This window comes from Bos grunniens, chromosome 15 (assembly GCF_055505025.1).
Source record: "Bos grunniens cultivar Pamir isolate PY7600 chromosome 15, Bosgru_T2T1.0, whole genome shotgun sequence".
Taxonomy (NCBI): Eukaryota; Metazoa; Chordata; class Mammalia; order Artiodactyla; family Bovidae; genus Bos; species Bos grunniens.
In genome coordinates, this window is record NC_141179.1 from 36,881,670 (window position 1) to 36,902,528 (window position 20,859).

The window sequence follows — 20,859 nt, forward strand, 5'->3', positions numbered from 1 at the left end:
TCACAGCCCATCTGATGTGTGAGGAGGCTGCAGTTTGAGACGCCGCAGTTTAACCAGGTTACCTGTGGGCAGAAAAGATCAAATGCAGCCTTCTTTTATGACTAGCATTGTATTTTGTCTTTCTTCTCAAACAATGTCCATTAAAAAAAATTAGAACTAACCAGGGAATTGATTCTCAAGAGCATTTCTTTTCAACTTAATTTAAAATCTTTCTGGATTGTTGACTGAGCTCTGTGATTAAATTCTTTAATCCTTTCCAGGATTGATGTGGAAAAGTATATATCTATCAGAATTCCACTCTAGTGTTACTGCCACCTCTCCCCATCATTCCAAACACACTGTTCATACCCAGACTTCTTGTAATTTTGTTCTTTAGTCCTATTAACTAAAGTAGTATGTGATCCAATAAAGAAGAATGGTTAGGTAGAAGTCTTATTTTAAATTTGCTAGGACACATTTCTAGATAATGCCAAACTAATTTGTTAATATTAGTTTTATTTGACTTGGTAAACATTGTGTTTAACACTACTACCTCTCATTTTGTAAATATGAAGAAATAAAAAACATGCAAAGAAATTCACAAAACTTAATTTAGCTGCTCTTGCTTGTTCTCTTTCCCTCTCTCTCTACTTCCCTCTTAGTTTCTCCCCTTCCGCCTTCTCTATTTCTTTTTCTACCAATCCCCCCTCACATTCCTAATTTTCTCTGTCTCTCTTTCCACTGTTGTGCTTGTTTCAGGGTTTTCTCATTAGAAAAAACTTAGTCATCACCATACAGCAGTGATCCGCTTTCAGAGGACAGATATTAAGAGAGTGACCTGTTTAAGATTTTTATATTTTAAAAGTCCTAGATAGGGGAATGTTGTAAAAGAGGTGAGGCACATCCATTTATTAAAGTGCTATCTGCAAGGTGCCTCCCATATCCAGATGTGGAATCTTTAGGGACTTCCCAATGCCCAGTCTTATTTCTAGCACCACTGATTGTAATTATGTATATTTCACATGGGCAAAATTAACTAGCAGATTGTGATACTAACTTTTAGGAGCTGATGTTTTAAAAAAAAAATTTCAAGCTTGATTTTTAATTTTTTATTCTATATCAAGAAAGGATTTGTCCTAATTGTCTTATTATTTTACCTAAATTCTCATCTGTTTTGAATTTCTCTATTGGCTTTGTACCTCGGGACAGGTAGTTATACTTTGTAAAGTTTAAAATAAATAGTCTATTTCAGTTAATTTTTTCCCAACTTCTTCTGATTATGACCAAAAAAGGATAGGGGGCTGATTTTGAAACTGTTATGGTGAAAGATGGTATTTGAAAACTTTTGATGAGGGAAATTGCTGCTGTATTTACATTTTGAAAAGTGTTTCCTTATTTACACACTATTGACTTCCTATTGAGACTCAAAATTTTAAGTACAACTGGTAAAGAATTCAATGGATCAAACTCAGTAAATCTGAAGTCACTGGAATAGAGGCCCCTAAGAAAAAAATGTGTCAATTTTAAAGGTCTTTCCTAACTGAAGACCATTTTGTGATAGAGCCAAAGGTTAATAAAATCAGTAGTGAATGTAGCAATTTTACAGATAAGCTATTCACAACAAGTGTAGTTACTTGAATAAAAAGCTAATTCAGTTCTGAAATGCCACATGCAGTAGCAGTGAATAGCTGCTTTTAGGTGCTTTCTGGAGGAGGATAAAATACAGAATCACGGCACTCTTCTCTTCAGCGTCCCTGGCTGCCTGTAAATTGCTGTGAATGGGGCTGTGGGTTGACAGGCTCTATTAAGACAAACTGCCTTTCTCATCGGAGAGATAAAATAAATCAGGTGTTTAGTCAAATTAAAATACTTCAGCTGGAGCAGGCCCTGGGGAGCACTGATCCACCTGACTAATCTGAGAGAAACTCAAGACAGATGTGGTTTGGGGATAGAGACGACCCCATGAAAAACACACACACAACAAAAAACCCTATTGCATTGTCTTTCCAGTTGGAGAATACAGTTTACAGCAGAGAGTGTCAGGCGCACTCTGTGTGTGATGGTGGATAAAAGCAGGCGCCCTAACTTGTAAAGAAGCTGTGTACGGAAGCTTTTTTTGCTGGTTCCTTTTTTCAGTTTATGAAACTACTTCTGTTTTTATGAAGGAGAGGTATTTTCTGGCAGTGGTTTTACGAATCATTTGAGATAGCCTAGAGATGAGAAACAGATGATATAGGCAGCTACTGATGACCTCTGCTGGCCTGGGCAGATCCTCAGGATCTGATCTACTTTTTTTCTAAGTTGATTTGATCAAACCTCAAAATGTAATTTAAGACAAGATCTCCTACATAGAGCTAGGCCACCTTCTAAGAGCATTCTATAGGGTCATCTGCCTTCCTTAATATGTAGTTAGGTCGCCCCAGTACGTCTTATTAAATTGTCTACTTTTAAACAACTCTGGCAGTTGTTAGTTCTTTGCTATGGCAAAGTTTCACGTTCAATTAAACTAGTAGTTTTGAGGTGAAGTAACTTGTGTTTGCAGGTTGATTAGTCAGTGTGATTTAGACTTGATATTATTTTTATTATAGCTGCATACAAATTTGCTGTTAATTAAAACAAAAATCCAGCACCACAGATTTTAAATACTTGAGTTTAAACCACTACATATGAACAAATACAATGGGTATAGAACAGAAAAATGACTACACGCATATGTATGTGTAGTCCTGTGTGTGTGTGTGTGTGTGTGTGTGCGTGTGTCCTGCCACTCAGTCATGTCCAACTCTTTTCAACCCCATGGACTGTAGCCTGTCAGGCTCCTCTGTCCATGGAATGCTCCAGGCGAGAATACTGGAGTGGGTTGCCATTTCCTTCTCCAGGGGATCTTTCTGACCTAGAGATCAAATTGGCAGCTCCTGTTCCTCCTGCATTGGCAGGTGGATTCTTTTACTACTGAGCCACAAAACTAGAAATCAGTTTACATTATATAAGAGCTTATATTGTCTAAACGTATAGGCTAAAATGTGTGTGTGTGTACATATATATCCACACGTATATTTCCCATTTCGGGAGTGATTTTAGATTTGTTATACTACTATATTTCATTCAAACTGCATTTGTCATGCCACTCACACCTATTCAAAAGATATACGTGCTTCTCAAATTTAGGGATAAAATAACAATAGCCTTATATGTGCACCTAACTTTTCGATTTAAACATACCGATCATGGCTTGTTTTCTTCTTAAACATGTATCTTTTTTAAGGTCAATGAAAGACTTATTTAGATATCGTTGAATTTTTACAATTAAACAACTTGAGTAGCATGCTGATTTGTAAAAAGATTCAGTTAAATGGTGTTTCTCTATTAATTCAGGTATACATGTCTGTTAGTTTTGGAAGCATCTATTTATTTATGGACCTGTTAGCTTCACCTTGAACAGAAGAGGTTAAGAAGCCACTTATATGTTATCTTCAGCTTTTCTGTTTCCTATGCAGGGAAGAAAGAGAAATATATTAAAGGGTTTTGAAAAGATGTAGTTTAACCTAGGAGAGAAGAAAATGTTCCAGTCTTTACCGGGGACTCTAACTGCCAGATCCAACTCTTATATTGGTCCTTGCCCCAAACTTCCTGTGAACGCTCTTCTTTAGTAACAAAGAATTATGGCACAGTAACTTTACCACTGTCCAGTAAGTGTTCTCTTAACTCATCTCATATATGTTCAGTTCAGTTCAGTCATTCAGTCGTGTCTGACTCTTTGCGACCCCATGAACCGCAGCACACCAGGCCTCCCTGTCCATCACCAACTCCTGGAGTTCACCCAAACCCATGTCCATTGAGTCAGTGATGCCGTCCAACCATCTCATCCTCGGTTGTCCCCTTCTCCTTCTGCCCTCAATCTTTCCCAGAATCAGGGTCTTTTCAAATGAGTCAGATCTTCGCATCAGGTGGCCAAAGTATCGGAATTTCAGCTTCAGCATCAGTCCTTCCAATGAATATTCAGGACTGGTTTCCTTTAGGATTGACTGGTTGGAACTCCTTGCAGTCCAAGGGACTCTCAAGAGTCTTCTCCAACACCACAGCTCAAAAGCATCAATTCTTCTGCACTCAGCTTTCTTTATAGTCCAACTCTCACATCCATACATGACCACTAGAAAAATCATAGCCTTGACTAGATGGACCTTTGTTGGCAAAGTAATGTCTCTGCTTTTCAATGTGCTGTCTAGGTTGGTCATAACTTTCCTTCCAAGGAGTAAGCATCTTTTAATTTCATGGCTGCAATCACCATCTACAGTGATTTTGGAACCCAGAAAAATAAAGTCAGCCACTGTTTCCCATCTATTTGCCATGAAGTGATGGGACCAGATGCCATGATCTTCGTTTTCTGAATGTTGAGCTTTAAGCCAACTTTTTCACTCTCCTCTTTCACCTTCATCAAGATGTAGGTATAACTATAAAATTACAGGTAAATCAGAATGTTGTTAATTCAGAATGTTGTTACATACAAAAAATTTATGATAAAATTTGCATATATCCCATTTATCTGTTCTAATAACTTCCAAACTATTCTCCACACTATAGCCAGAATGCCCACATCATCTCTTGTTTAAAATATTTTAGTGATTTTAAAATTTTCTTGGAATAAACATGAAGTTCATCCAGCACGGTCTGTAAGGAGCTGAATGGTGTGACCTTTTCCTACCTCTCTAGCCTCATTTTGGAGAAAGCAATGGCACCCCACTCCAATACTCTTGCCTGGAAAAATCCTATGGATGGAGGAGCCTGGTAGGCTGCAGTCCATGGGGTTGCTAAGAATCAGGCACGACTGAGCGACTTCACTTTCACTTTTCACTTTCATGCCTTGGAGAAGGAAATGGCAATCCACTCCAGTGTTCTTGCCTGGAGAATCCCAGGGACGGTGGAGCCTGGTGGGCTGCCGTCTATGGGGTCGCACAGAGTCGGACACAACTCAAGCGACTTAACAGCAGCAGCAGCAGCAGCAGCAGCAGCGGCAGAAGCCTCATTTAGTATTCTACTCTCCTTTGTTTTTTTGTTTGTTTTTGCCTAAGTTTAACTACCTTGTTTTGATTTCTGGAACACACACTGACACTCTCCACCACCACCTGGCACCTCACAGGGCCTTTGTCTATGTTGTTTTCTCCTACTGAAAAGCTTCTTGACCACCCTCCAACTCTGACTAGTTAATTCTTCATGTTTCTGTTAACTTATTACTGATACTTTTTCAGGCATACCTTCCTGAGTCTTGGTCCTCCCAAACTTGGTTAAACCTCCCAGCAAGTATCTGTCCTGTTTATAATTCTTATGTAGTTGTAGTCTACACTTACATATGTGATTGCTTGATGAGGGTGAGAGTAGGAATCTCTGTCTGCTTTTTCTTGCTGTGGTATCTGTATCCTTGGTTCTTGATATAGTACCTGAGATTCAGGAAATATTCTTTAATTAAAGTTTAATGAAATGAGTAAGTAAAATTTCATACTTGTTTTATATCTCCTCATTCCTATATATCATTAACATCTATATTAGTTGAGCTTGTTTTACTTTGGAAGAGATTTTATGATTCCCCTCTAGGAACCTGATTTTGAATTTTAATATTTCTGGATCAAGAAGTTCTTTCTTTCACCAGGCTTAAATTCCTATTGCTGAAATAAAAACTCATTTAAAACAACCACTCTCAGTAGCTAGAAAGAACAACTGGTTACAATCCTTGAGATGCAGAATTTGTTTCCATATCAGTGACGTACTTTTTCTAGTATCATTTCACTATCTTATTTTTCTTTTAATTTTTATTTTAGGCCACCTTTCAGCTCAACAAATCTTTAAGGATTATGGAACATTGACAGTTTATTTAGTTATGTGTTTACTTATTTATTTTTAAGGACATGAATTGGCACTAATACCAAAGTAATCCTAAATATTGTAGCTTCTCAACTGATATCAGGTCTTACCTTGTGAGAATCATATATTAGTAAAGGCTAGCCAACATCCTTTGAAGGCTCCCTTTTCCCATGGGCCCACTCAAAAAATAGGTCCTTTCCTAATTAAAATATGTTCAGTTTCTCAGACTGTCCTGGCGCTTTCTTAGCAGGAATGAGGGGAATTTCATAAGGAGATTGGAAGTCTCCTCTTCCACACAAACAAAAACTGGCAATCTTTATCTCTTTTGACAGCTGGTGGCATCTTTCTGAAAAGCTTTCAAAGCATAGATCATTTCTTCATAATGAAACCTGTGTGCTCACATACAGTGGGTTGAAATTCTCATCTTATGCTACAGTAAAATGCTCTAATTTCAAGTCACAAAAGGATTCTGTACCCTTTACTTAGGAGAGCTGTGTAATTTGCCCATAAATAGACTGTTCAGCACCATTAGTACAAACTGTAAGTGTGCAGTGACATCATAACCTTTTCAACCTTTTCAACCTTGAATGTGTTTTTTCCCTTTGAAGAATGACAAATGACAAAGGGGTGAGTGAGCCCCCCAAGCAATATTTTTGCCTTTAAGGATGAACCTGGGGACTTTAGCTTGATCCCCTCACAGGAGAAAAAAGAAATCAATTTCATTGTCACCTGAAGCAAGACAGTTTTATTTATTTATTTTTTTCCTCTTTCTGTCCCTGGTCCCATAGCCAAGAGACACCTCGGACTTCTAAGCTTCAGACATAGATCTTTGCACGATAGAAAAATTTTATGCGGGCAGTGATCAGAAAAGTACTGAAATAACATTGATTAAGTACCTACTATGTCTTAAATTCTCTGTTAGTCATTGAGGGTAGAGGTGATTATAGAATATTAATACAACCTATAGTTTCTAATCTTTGGTACTAAATAGCATACGTTTCCTAGCTTGACAAGATAGATTTGGGTGGAGAGGGAAGGGGAATGTGGTGAAAGGGAGAGAACAGAGTAGTTTGTTCTGTTTTGTTTTGTTTTAAAGAACAAGAGGGAAGAGTGAGTATTTTATTGGCAACAGTCCTTTTTGTTGGCAGGGCAATGACTAACTCTAGTGCTCATTCCATTGCTCTCCGTAGAGTTCTTGCACTTACAGTGACCTCCAGTTATTGTCCCAGATATTTGTGTCTTAGAGTAGTCCCTTTCTAAATCTGCCTACCCACTCACTTCCCTAATTCATTCAGAATTTTCTCAAACTTGTGAGATATCTTTTCACTTCCATTTTTAGGTACACCTGAGAGTCTGGCAGAAAAAGAACGGCAGCTCTCTACCATGATTACCCAGCTGATCAGTTTACGGGAGCAGCTCCTGGCAGCGCATGATGAACAGAAAAAACTGGCAGCGTCACAAATTGAGAAACAACGGCAGCAAATGGACCTTGCTCGCCAACAGCAAGAACAGGTGAGCCCTGCAATAGGAGCTGATGAACTGGAGACGTGGAATGTGCCAAGCTCAGAGAGTAATCACATTGATTGGTTTATTTGTCATAAGCCTTCCTAAAAAAAAGACAAGGAAAGAAAGAAGCCTTCTGGAAATCCAGGGTCATTGAGAATACTGAGGGGATATGTGGAGGACAAAGAAAGGCATAATAGCAACGGGTCATAACTGAAATGATAACATTTTCCAGAATATTTGCATTTGATTAATTACTCAGGGATACTTGTTCATGTAGGTATCACATATATCCCCAGTGTAGCTTAACCATGAGTAAATTGCTTCTCTCTGGACTTCTTTTCTCATCCAGTAAAAGAAGATCCTGGCCTAGAAAAACTTTGAGAATCTTTCAACTTACTGGTTCAAGCTAGGGTGACTACATGTCTCAGTTTTTCCAGGATAGCTCTGATTAATGTCTGTTTTCCAGAGTAATTATTAATACTCCTCTCTTCCACCTGTGAAAGTTGTCCTGGCTAGGCTGATAAATTATATGGTCACTCTCTTTTAGCATAGGTAAATCATTAAAAACAAATTAACACATGGCTCCTGGAAGAATTTGACTTCATTGATTTAGAAGTGAGAAGGAAGAAAAATAGCAAAGTTTAAGTGTGTATCTTTTAAAAAATAAATCACTTTCCCAAATGTTTTTCCTGTCTCATAAGAGTACATTAATCTAACAACAAGGATCCTATAGAGTAGTCCCTGATGCTTTAGATCAGACAGATCCAAATTAATGTGCAGTTTTTAGGAATCTGACATTATTACTGGAATTATCTTTTCAGTTAACTGTATTTTATAGGGGTATATAGAGCAATATATGCTCTGTTGATTTTAATGAGTTGTGACGTCTGGTATTTTATATGCTTGAATATTTGCCCACATGTAGGAATATGGACTCAGCCCCTAATGGAAAATAACATAAAGGAACACTGTAAAAAATCAGAAGTTAGAATGTCATTTAGCCATCCAGAGATGACACAGTAATTAACTATTGACACTTGTGAATAAGCTAGCACAAATTAATCTTGACACATTTGCAGACGAGTGATATCTTACAGTGAACACTTTGTAATTATATTTCAAAATGAAAATTAAATGACACTTAAAACTAGGTTGTCATGCTCAATGAAGCGAGCATGTAGCTCAACCGATTGGCAAATAAAATTCAGAATTTGAGCCACACGGTGCTTATGTGCCATACTTCACTGTGTCAAACCCATACGTCTAGAGTGGATGATAGTAATTGCACTGTGGTGTTTTGGATGCGTTTCTATGCAGCACTTTATCATTTAGGAGGGACCATCAATATTAGATGTCTAGCGGTGTTTCACTGGATTGCTAAGAGGAAATAAATATTCAGAGATCCAGCATGTATACCTAGAGTTGCAGAGTTGTCCATTTCTGATTTGAATGGTGGTAAGCAGAGTGAGCCTTTTCAACCTGATTAAATACTATTTCCATTTTGCTTATAAAGCTTTGGGGAGGAGTGGTCCCATTTCTGAAACTGCAGCCTATGTTAGGGGCAGCTTTATCATGACTTCTAGTATGAACCAGTCACCACCAGAAACCATTAAGCCATATTTGGGGGCAGACTGCTATTTGTCATCTTCTGCTGAAAGGAATGTAATTTGGGTATTTCCCTCTACTCTAGGCTAAAATATCAAAAAGACTCAGAAAGTATACAGCTGAGGGGCAATTCACACTCATTTCCAACACTGTCCATTTTAGAATGTTTTGGAAATAGAAGAAATAGGGAAGAAATAACTCTTGCCTATAGGCATCATGAAACCAAGTTGTCCTAAGAGCTTTCTGGGCATTTTTTTCTCTGGCTTCCTAGGTTGGCAGTGAGTGTGTTCTCACTAAGGGGCATTCCCATGGGTTTCAAGCTCCAGCAGCTCAGATTTTGAGGTAATAAGCAGCCTGACACCTAACTCATGTTTTATAGTAAACACTATTATCCTAAAGAAGTTCTTTGCTCTCCTGAGGGGAAGATTCAGTCTTCAATGGGGCTTGCATTAAGTAGTTAATGTTTTTTTTTATAGACCAGATGACATGTTAAGTTGTTGAATTTGTTGGATGAAGCAAGGGAATACAAAACTATATGTGCATCCTGTACTATAAAACTAACACATTACAGTAAAAAAAGATGTGAATAAATATGAAATTTTGTTTGTTTAAAAAAAATGCTTTGTATGTTACACACTACATCAGCAAAAAAAAGATAAAAGTTTTTGCTTTTTGCTGTTTTTTTTTTTCTTTTGACATTCCCTTGACAATATTTGTAAGCATTATCAGTTCTAAAAATCATTACAGTAGAAAAGGTCTCACCAAAGTAGGCCATATTATAAGTAATAGAAAGTTCTTTCATGTCTTTGCTTATGTATTTTAATTTTTAAATCCAAATTAAGCTCCTCAGAAACATGTAGCCAGAGTTTTCCTGTCTTTATTCTCCAAGGATCAGATTTTGAAACTCCCATTCTTTCCAGATGACCAGTGCAGATATAGATGAACTGCTCACAAATGTAATACAAGGTGGGTAGTTTTCATGTACAGGTCAAGATTTAGGGGTAAGCAGAGAGATGGCACCTGTTTGAAATATTTCCCTTCTCTCCAACTTTCTGATTCTGCCTCTCTCATTTTATGGGAATTCTTTCGTATTAGAAGTACAGTAAAACTTTCTTGTAATACCAGGAGATGTACCTCAGGTAATGGCAAAGGTGTAAGCATTTCATTTTAACTTAATGAAATTTTATTTCTGATAGATTGCAAGACAACAGCAGCAACTTCTGCAACAGCAGCACAAAATTAATCTCCTGCAACAACAGATCCAGGTCTGTGTATTTATTACTCTCATACTTAGATACTTTCCTCCTTGAAAATGGAATTTAAAATGCTGCAAATGCACCCTTCTCTATAAACAGCACCAATAGGGCTTTTATTCAAGGATGTTGTATACAGTTGTATAAGTGGATGTAGGAAATATTGACTTGGTGGAAGCCTAAGCATTCTTTTCTGATGTGATGCATAAGCAGGATAAACCTTACCTTTTTTACCATCTGCCATTTGACTAATACAACCTAGTGAAAACATAATGGTTTCCAAGGTGGCATACTCGTGCTAGTTTTATTGCCACAAAATTACTTGCTCTGTATTTTACCGTCTGATAGTATCATGGGTAGAAGCTTAAGTTTATTTGCTTGTTAGGATGTCTGATTGGGCCAACTATGAGAAGAATCTTATGATCTAAGAAAAGGTTGGTGATAATTAATTTGTTCTTTTTAGATATTAACTGCATTTCTGCTAGGTGCTGAAAGGAATATAAAGATTAGTAATTGTCTTCAAGAAGCTTATAGTCTAGAAAGGAAGAAAATCTTGTTCTTGAGTAATTGTAACACAGTTTAGAAATTTCTTTTTCTTTATTCCTTTTTTTTTTGTGTGTGTGTGGCAGGGTAACACAATACAGATCATAATTACAATGGCCTGAGAAAGAATTCTGGTTTCTGTTATTCCGTTAGATATTTGACAGTTAATTCAACTAACAGCTATTTGACATAGATAAGGGAAGTGATCTCCATTTTTGGATATGCGCATAGGTGAGTGTGTGACTTCTAAACAGCCTTAGAGAAAGCAACTGGTTGTCTGGTGATTAAACCTCAGGCATACTGATCCCAGAGTTACCTGTACCCACCACAGCCTCTGGGTTTCTCTTGGTTGTTGTAGATATTTTCTATACTGGGATATATTATTCAGCCTAGTTGGGGCACTATATTCTGAATTATATTAGTCCTTTCCTTGGGATTAGTATTACACCTTCCTATGTTTTTAAAAATCATTTACATAAAGTTATAACTTATTTCACCTTACCAATGAAAGTCAATGATTTAGATCTTTGCTTCATTGTGTAGTCACACTTAGTGTTCTGGGCAGTAGTCACTGCATTTAAAACACTTATTTGGTGTCTGAAGAAGTATTTGTAACCTAATTTGGCACTTTGTCCATCTTTACTGGGAAGTTTTAACTAGTGTTTGTTGTTGTTTTAATTAGTTTTAATTAGTTTAATTAGTTTTAATTACTTCTGATTCTGTATTCCATACTCAAGTCTATATGATTCAAAATAATGAATCCAAACATAATAGATAGTATGTCTCTGGCATTTTGGACAGTCAGCTTTTATAATTAAATCTTAGAATGATTTTTTATCCTGATATCTTATGACTCATGCTGAGATCCTTAATTAAATAACTGTCCAGGTGTTCACTTGCTCCAGTGTGTCTCCCACTGCTAAGGTCAAGATTTTTAGCCTGTGGCTTCCTACATTTTTCTCTAGATCCCTCTCTAAGAACTTGGTAGGTGTTAAATAACCTGATTGTTTAGAGTACTCTCTGTTTCTCCTATTTGTAAAGCAGAAATGGGAGAAATTCCCTGAGATGTTTTCATATCAGATCAGATCAGTCGCTCAGTCGTGTCCGACTCTTTGCGACCCCATGAATTGCAGCACGCCAGGCCTCCCTGTCCATCACCAACTCTCGGAGTTCACTGAAACTCACGTCCATTGAGTCAGTGATGCCATCCAGCCATCTCATCCTCTGTCATTCCCTTCTCCTCCTGCCTCCAATCCCTCCCAGCATCAGAGTCTTTTCCAATGAGTCAACTGTTCGCATGAGGTGGCCAAAGTACTGGAGTTTCATATCAGTTACTTATTATTAATGTTTTTACTACCTCTTTATTACCTACTTCATTATTTGTTTTGAATATATTTCACTTCTTAGTCCAAAGTTGTTTGCATTAACTGATGTCTTAACTGATGTGTGCCTGTGGTACTGAGGATCTCAGATGAATAGCAACAAAATTAGTTCAGGATATCTTTGTGAAATATTATAGGCATTTATTGATTACATATGATTTTATAGTCATAACAACTGTATGAGTTGAAATCTTTTTCAGGAAACTAGAACACAATCTTCAAATATTATTTGTCAGAATGTTCAATTTGAGAAGACAAGAAAATTGGTTTTCCTAGTGTTTTAATAGAAGTTCAATTGCTTTAAATTTTATACATATTTCTCATTGTTTAAATTTTAAAAAATTGAAGCCTGTCAGGCCTTGATCTCAGCAGTATAAACTATAAAAATCATAGACAGATTCAAAATAGTTACATTAATTTTAGAAATATGGGATTCTTTGTAACAAGAATTCATATTTTATTTAAAAAAAAAAGAGGAGGCAATAATCTGTATTACAGTTTAATCTCTCCTGAGCTACTGCTTCACTGCATATCTTGTCAGTGTTTATCTAATCGAGTACACGACCATTCAAAGAATTTTTCAAATACTGAAAAACATTTACTCCTTACACAAAACATATTCATCTCTTACACAAAGCACGTATTTGATATTCAGAATTTTAGTTATTTTTTTGGAAGGAAAATGGGTTAACTGTATTTTCACATAAGGTTTTTGGCCAGCCATAAGCATGATCAAACTTAAGAGAGAGACTTTTGTTGGACTCATTTTAATTTGAGCAAAATATGAGATTTAAGGAATGCTTCAACCATTTTTCTATCATGAAGAAACATTCTCTCTTTTAAAAACAAAACAAAACAGAGATTAAAATAAGATAAATACAAAACCTAACTTCTCTTCTAAAACTGAATGAATACAGTGACAATTTGAGATCCCAAGTTTGACCTTTTCCCTTCTTTTAAAATCTTGTATTCTAGAACTTATTTCCTAACAGGGTCAGCAAGATTAAGCCTTGGCAATTGGCCATAGATCCTAAGTATCAGGTGATTATGTTCAAGATTGTTCTTTACTTCTAGTTCAGAATGCTGACTTCTGAATTAGTGCTTGTTGCTTTGGAATTTGCAAGCTGTAATAAAAAGAAAGGAAAGTGTCTAACCTATTATAACAACCACACACAAACTCGTCTGGGTCTACAATAATGGCAACAAATGAAAACCTGAATGATTTGCACACATTGAAAGGCAGAATTCTTCATTAGCGATAGGAAAAGGCAGGATTAAGATAGTATTATAAAAAGTCCTTGAGCTTTTTTTTTTATTTGCAGTCATTCAAAACATATTCTGTATATGTAGTTAGAAATTATTTCATTTATGTATTTTTTCCTTGAATATAATTTTAATGTAATTTCATCTTGGTGAATTATAACTGAATTTTTAAAGAGATGTACTATTAAGATTATGTGGACTTCCCAGGTGGCACTAGTGGTAAAGTACCCGCCTGCCAATGCAGGAGACCCAGGAGACACGGTTTTCATTCATGGGTCGGGAAGATCCCCTGGAGGAGGGCATGGCAGCCCGCTTCAGTATTCTTGCCTGGAGAATTTCATGAACAAAGGAGCCTGGCAGACTAGAGTCCATAGGGTCACACAGAGTCAGACACGACTGAAGTGACTTAGCACACATGCATGGTCTTTAAGCCATGCTGAAATTGTAAAATGAATGATTTTATGAACTAGTGTTTTTATACTTTTGATGAGTCAATTTTTACCATTTAAAAAATCAGGTTAATAACTTTAATTATTTTTAAAATTCTTTAATATCAACAGATCTTTTAGGAGGCTGTTTGCTTAGTGAATTCCAATCCCTCTGTTTGTGCTTTGAGGAAAATGGTGATTCCTCTAATCTGTTACACAGTAATTTCCTGGATAAGATCAGATCAGATCAGTTGTTCAGTCATGTCCAACTCTCTGCAACCCCATGAACCATAGCACGCCAGGCCTCCCTGTCCATCACCAACTCCCAGAGTTCACTCAAACTCACGTCCGTCGAGTCGGTGATGCCATCCAACCATCTCATCCTCTGTTATACCCTTCTCCTCCTGCCCTCAATCTTTCCCAGTATCAGGGTCTTTTCAATTGAGTCAGCTCTTTGCATCAGGTGGCCAAAATATTGGAGTTTCAGCTTCAACATGAGTCCTTCTAATGAACACCCAGGACTGATCTCCTTTAGGATGGACTGGTTGGATCTCCTTGCAGTCCAAGGGACTCTCAAGAGTCTTCTCCAACACCACAGTTCAAAAACATCAATTCTTTGGCACTCAGCTTTCTTTATAGTCCAACTCTCACATCCATATATGACCACTGGAAAAACCATAACCTTGACTAGACGGACCTTGGTTGGCAAAGTAATGTCTCTGCTTTTGAATATGCTGTCTAGGTTGGCCATAACTTTCCTTCCAAGGAGTAAGCGTCTTTTAATTTCATGGCTGCAATCACCATCTGCAGTGATTTTGGAGCCCCCCAAAATAAAGTCAGCCACTGTTTCCACTGTTTCCCCATCTATTTGTCATGCAGTGATAGGACTGGATGCCATGATCTTAGTTTTCTGAATGTTGAGCTTTAAGCCAACTTTTTCACTCTCTTTCACTTTCATCAAGAGGCTCTTTAGTTCTTCACTTTCTGCCACAAGGGTGGTGTCATCTGCGTATCTGAGGTTATTGATATTTCTCCTGGATAATTCCCTGGATATGAAGCCCAAAAAGTTAGATATTTTTGATACTTCTGGGACAGAAATGGGGCTTTTCAGGTGTGCTAGTAGTAAAGAACTCACCTGCCAGTGCAGGAGACACGAGACGTAGGTTTGATCGTTGGGCAGGGAAGATCCCCTGGAGGAGAGCATGGCAACCCACTCCAGTATTCTTGCCTGGAGAATCCTATGGACAGAGGAGCCTGGCAGGCTATAGTCCATAGGGTTGCAAAGAGTTGGACATGACTGAAGCAACTTAGCATGGACAGAAATAGCACAGTTTTTATCAAGTTTGTGGAAAGCAAAACTAACAGATCATGGAATATGAATCCTTGAATTTGGGAATATTGCTCTTGCTGTAATTCCAAAGACCAAATAACTGTTTCAGTAATTTCTTTCTCCTTGTCTCCCACATTGCACCATAGTAGCTTAGTCAGTCTTTTGAAGCATTTTATTTATGAATTATATTGACTAGTAAACAAAATTCACTTTGAATCCATTGGATATATCAGCACATATTTACAACATTTTAATCAGTCATTAAACATAAGTCTAATCTATGCAAACTAGAAAATATTTTATAACTCTTGATTTCTTGATCCATCCATATATTTATTCATCTAACCTCATTTGACCATGTCATGGTTTTGCAATCTAGAGAAGATATTCTTCATGGACATATCATATTTTTTGGTTTTGATAGAATGTCAGTAGAAACATATTTAATGACAGCATTTTGTTGCTAGAACTTAATCTTTGCAAGAGAATTCACTTTATTAAAATATCTCTATGAGACACTTTCTTTTTTCAGACCTGAACGGTGTGATCCATATATTCATGTCTCTTTAGACCTCAGTTTTAGAGTTAATTCAAGTGGTTGTGTTGTGCACTGTATAGACAGTGTCCTCTCCTCACATCACTGACCTGTCAGCAGTGGTCTCTTAAGAAGGGACTGGTTGGTTGAGATTTTATTTGGCATTTGGCTTCCTGGGCCAGAGCCAGTGATTCAGCTAACTAATACATAAATACCGTTGGGGGTAAAATTGTGAAACTTGAAATCTGTGGTTATTTGTTAATCATTATGATTAATATATGGGCTTCCCAGGCAGTGCTGGTAGTAAAGAATCTGCTTGCCAATGCAGGAGAGATAAAAGACACAGATTTGATCCCTGGGTTGAGAAGATCCCCTGTAGAAGGAAATAACTGAAGCGTTTCCAGACATGTTTCAGACATGACTGAAGCAACTTAGCCTGATTAATATACAATATTCATTGTCTTTCTGTCACCATTTAATACATGAATTAGATGATGAACTCAGTCCGTGGAAGGCCTGAACTAATGCCATTGCTGCTGCTTTGCAGATACTTTCTGTTATCTGAAAACTTCTCTTTTAAATGCTCTGATTATACATGCTGCTTATTTACACAACCAAGTGTTTGTCTCTCCACTGAAGCGTCACTCTATTCTTTAGGAGTATGTGAGTATTTTTCATATGTAGTGTTTTCTATTTTGATTATAATATACTCATCTGTGCTGTTTGCATATTTTGTGCGTCTGTGTCTTTGTCATGTGGTGGAGTGCCATTAAATTGTGTTCTCCTTTCTTCCTACATAACCAGTAGACGTATTAATATTATGAGTAGAGAGGTGGTTGTTCTTAAACCATTAAACAGAATAACTTGAGATGTACTCTCACCTTTTAAGGAGATAAACCTTGCCTCTTGTTTCCTTCAATATGATTAACTACAGGCATTTCAGGTATCTGCTGAGCAGAATAAGGACTACCTTTTTATGTGAAGTAGTTGTCTAAAGATCAGAAATAATTACTTTGTACATTAGCCTTCATGGCCTGCATGACCTGGTTAATTAATTTTTTGCCAGGATAATAATAATAGATATATATTTGAAGATATGCTTCATCATTTAGTATCTAATTGACCTCTAATTTTAAGAGCTGGACCTTGCATTTATTGTCTTTTGGAATTGGCTGAACAGACGGCAGGAAGACTGAGGAAAGTGAGGAACGCTGCAATCTCACGTAGTTCCTCTGTTTTATGTTGTATATGTTGTATCTCTTTGTTAATTGTATTTAGCATTGGTAAACAAAAAGCAATTACACTGCTCCTGTTTTGGCTCTAGCAAATAGTCCTTTTTTGGGTGTTATTGATCAGGTAAGGGATCTCCTTTCAACAGCCTCTGAACAGGACTAAATAAACCCATTGCAAGTAACTCGATACTTCTATTAGCATTGTATGTGTATCTGATACTCTCGCAATGAAATGAGAGTTCTAAACAAAGCTTAGAAGTCTAGGATTAGCCCCCATTTTCAGCAAACCCTTAAAATATTTTGTAATTCTATCTTCAATCGTGAATTAGCCAGGAAAAACAGACCCTCTCTCCATTTCTCTGCTGTATGCTGTTTTTAATTGCCCATGGGCAGGCTGCTGTGATCTTTGAAAGTTTAAATCCAAGATAAAAATGCAAATCTAATTATTTCTTTTATGTAATCGAATTAACTTTTTAAGTAATGATAGATGCTCTATAGCCCGCTTCTAACATTTTAATAATGAAGTTTCTGAATTATAAAGAATAGGTAAAGCTGCTATAATTCATGAATAGCAATGGCCTTAGATAAAAGTATAAATTCTTATTGTGGATTAGAAACTTTGCGTGAGTTAATCATGCTAGATGGTTAAAGTTGGAGTGGATCTAGAAATAAAAAGAGGTTATACCGAACCAGATTCTTTTAGCTGCTATATAGAATTATTAATCAGCTTGCTACCTATTTTCTTATGGCAAAGATATCATTCAGCTGACCAGAGCCTGATGGTGAATCTCAATGCTTTCCATGCACACTATTCTTCAGTTTCCTGAACTCTCTCTAGACTCTCCCTTTTGTATCTTATCTACTTCTGCTTATCTCTCAGACTTTACTCCCAGCTCCTTCTCAAATCAGGGAAAATTCAAGGAAGCCAAAGCCTCTGCTTCTTTGGGATTAAAGAAGAGTGCGAGAGTGCATTACCTCTTAAGGAGCAGGAGGGTATGGAGCCCAGTGGGCGGATGATCCAGGTGGTGCCAGCATATGACATTACATAACATTGAATCAGTTCCCCAGGGAAAAAACAGCTCTTTTCTCTTTTTCCCTTGATCTCCCTGATTACATTGAGGGCTCAGTTTAGTGTTAGTACACTTTAAGCCCTTTTCAGGTTGTGCTAATCTCTCTCTTTGTAGGCGAGAGAGATCATCTTAAGTCTTGGAGCTTTGGGGGACAATAGTGCTTAGAATTAAAGTAAAACTTTTATTTTTATTGTTACATTATCATTTACTTATGACAAGTGATTTTCTATTGAATTTCCTATTGGTTTTCTATTTGAGGTAGTGCTTTTGAAATGTATTTAAGCAAAAAAAGAAGTCAATTTAAATAAAACTGTAAGTAAGTAATAATTGGGTACTTGGATATGGCAAAGGTTATAAAGACAGTTCTTTAACGATGGAATTTTAAGACAATATTGCCGGAGCACTACCCTGAGAGATGTCAGATGTCTGGCTTCCATTCTTCTGCTTTCACAGAATGTTAAACTTGGACACATGCTCCAGTGGTCCCCATGGCTCTCACTCACTGATCAGGGGTAGGGTGGGCACCTATTCCTATTGGACAACAATATAGTGAGTTTACTGTTAAGCTATACAGAAAAATAACCCTAAGTTTATGTTTTTTTTCTACTTTTTTTTGGAATTAAAATGCCCTTTCCTTTTATGAAGCACAGGTGATAATAGATAGGGTGTGCTTCATTTCTTTGTTTTCCAGTAATTTTAGTTGGTAAAATAAAAAGTTCCCAAATATATGTTAAGTTCCCACTTCTGTTTTTCTTTGAAATTTCTTTGGCACTCTTTCTCTAGTGCAAATCCTTTACTGTATACAAGGGAGCTGAGGTATAGACAACTCGTCCAGGCTTAAAAGTCTGCATGTTGTCAGAGTCATGAGTGGAAGCCAGCTGTCTTTGACTTCTAGACTAGCGCTATTTCCATCATTCCAGGTTGTATCTCAATTTGCCTTTTTTGTGATATGAAAATCTTAGTGCATTTGAGTTTCCCAGTTTGTAAAATGTGGATAATAATACCTAACATCTAAAATCTCATTACAGTCTCTTTATCCTTAAATAGAAAAAAAAAAAGAGGAAGAAGAAGATTGGCCATTAGAATCAGTTTATATCTCAGAACTAGTACAACTCTGGCTGCCTCCTCACAAAGAAAGAGATAAAAAGAACAAAATTGGAATCTTTTTGTAACATGGTATGAAATATACTTATGGCTGAGTGATTCTTTTGGTGTGTGCATGCTAAGTTGCTTCAGTCATGTCCAACTCTGTGCAGTGCTATGGACTGTAGCCCGCCAGGCTTCTCTGTCCATGGGATTCTCCAGGCAAGAACACTGGAGTGGGTTGCCATGCCCTCCTCTAGGGGATCTTCCCGACCCAAGGATCAAACCCAAATCTCTTAAGTCTCTTGCATTAGCAGGCAGGTTTGTGGCTCAGCTGGTAAAGAATCCGTCTGCAATGTGGGAGACCTGGGTTCGATCCATGGGTTGGGAAGATGCCCTGGAGAAGGGAAAGGCTACCCACTCCAGTATTCTGGCCTGGAGAATTCTGTGGACTGTATAGGCCATGGACGACTGAGCAACTTTCACTTCACTTCACTTCACTTCTTTACCACTAGTGCCACCTGGGAAGCCCAATTCTTTTTTTTTTTTTTAATTTTAAAAATTGATTTATTTGGAGTTTAACTGAGCTACAGTGTTGTGTTAGCTTCTTTTTTTTCCTTTTTTTTATTCATATATATTTAATATAAATTTATTTATTTTAATTGGAGGCTAATTACTTTACAATATTGTATTGGTTTTGCCATACATCAATATGAATCTGCCAGGGTGTACACGTGTTCCCCATCCTGAACCCCTCTCCCACCTCCCTCCCCATACCATCCCTCTGGGTCATCCCAGTGCACCAGCCCCGAGCATCCTGTATCGTGCATCGAACCTGGACTGGCAATTCGTTTCACATATAATATTATACATGTTTCAATGCCATTCTCCCAAATCATCCCACCCTTGCCAATTCTTTTGGTATTTAAATATAAATGTCTTAGTTAATGGTACAATTTTTGAGTTGGCAAAAAAATTCTACAGATCCAAATGCATTTTTGGCTGACCCAATACTTTCTAGGGGCTTAAAAGTGATAGGTCTCTATGCTGAGGCTCAGTCACATTTAATGTTAGTACTTGTTTTTATAGCAATCTTCTGCAGTGTTGAAAGTGAGCAGTGAGTGACAGTGGTTTAAAATTATTTTTTCTGTGAAATTGGCTAATATGATATATATGAGGAATGTATGAATCTGAGTGTACTTTTAAGCTGAATTTCTACATATAAATAGAAGGTAGAAAGAATAAAATGCATTGTTTGAGAGTGTATGTAATCTAGAACCAGCACGAGTATTAGGGACAAATAAATCAAGATTTAAATTCCAGTTCTACTACTTATTAGTTCTGTAACATGTTTTGCTACTTACTAGCTATAACAAATGGAGAAGGCAATGGCACCCCACTCCAGTACTCTTGCCTGGAAAATCCCATGGACAGAGGAGCCTGGTAGGCTGCAGCCCATGGGGTCACTAAGAGTTGGACACGACTGAGTGACTTCACTTTCACTTTTCACTTTCATGCATTGGAGAAGGAAATGGCAACCCACTCCAGTGTTCTTGCCTGGAGAATGCCAGGGACAGGGGAGCCTGGTGGGCTGCTGTCTACGGAGTCGCACAGAGTTGGACATGACTGAAGCGACTTAGCAGCAGCAGCAGTAGCAGCAGTAGCTGTGGGATTAGAGATCATTAAAAAAAACTCTCCTAAGTGCTCAAGGCATTTTATCTATCACTATCATCATTGTTGTATGAGCTATAGGAATAATTTCAGAATCCCTAACAGTGAAACACACATGTACAT

General features: G+C 37.3%; 1 protein-coding gene across 50 annotated transcripts in view; it reads left to right on the forward strand.

Moving 5' to 3' along the window:
* SOX6 (SRY-box transcription factor 6) overlaps window positions 1-20,859 on the forward strand; it is a 719,879-nt gene that overhangs the window by 484,940 nt on the left and 214,080 nt on the right. For all 50 annotated transcript variants that reach the window (XM_086339827.1, XM_086339833.1, XM_086339855.1 and 47 more), the window contains 2 exons: window positions 7,175-7,347; window positions 10,143-10,211. In XM_086339827.1, the coding sequence (XP_086195953.1) occupies window positions 7,175-7,347; window positions 10,143-10,211 (242 nt within the window). The remainder of the gene's footprint in view (window positions 1-7,174; window positions 7,348-10,142; window positions 10,212-20,859) is intronic.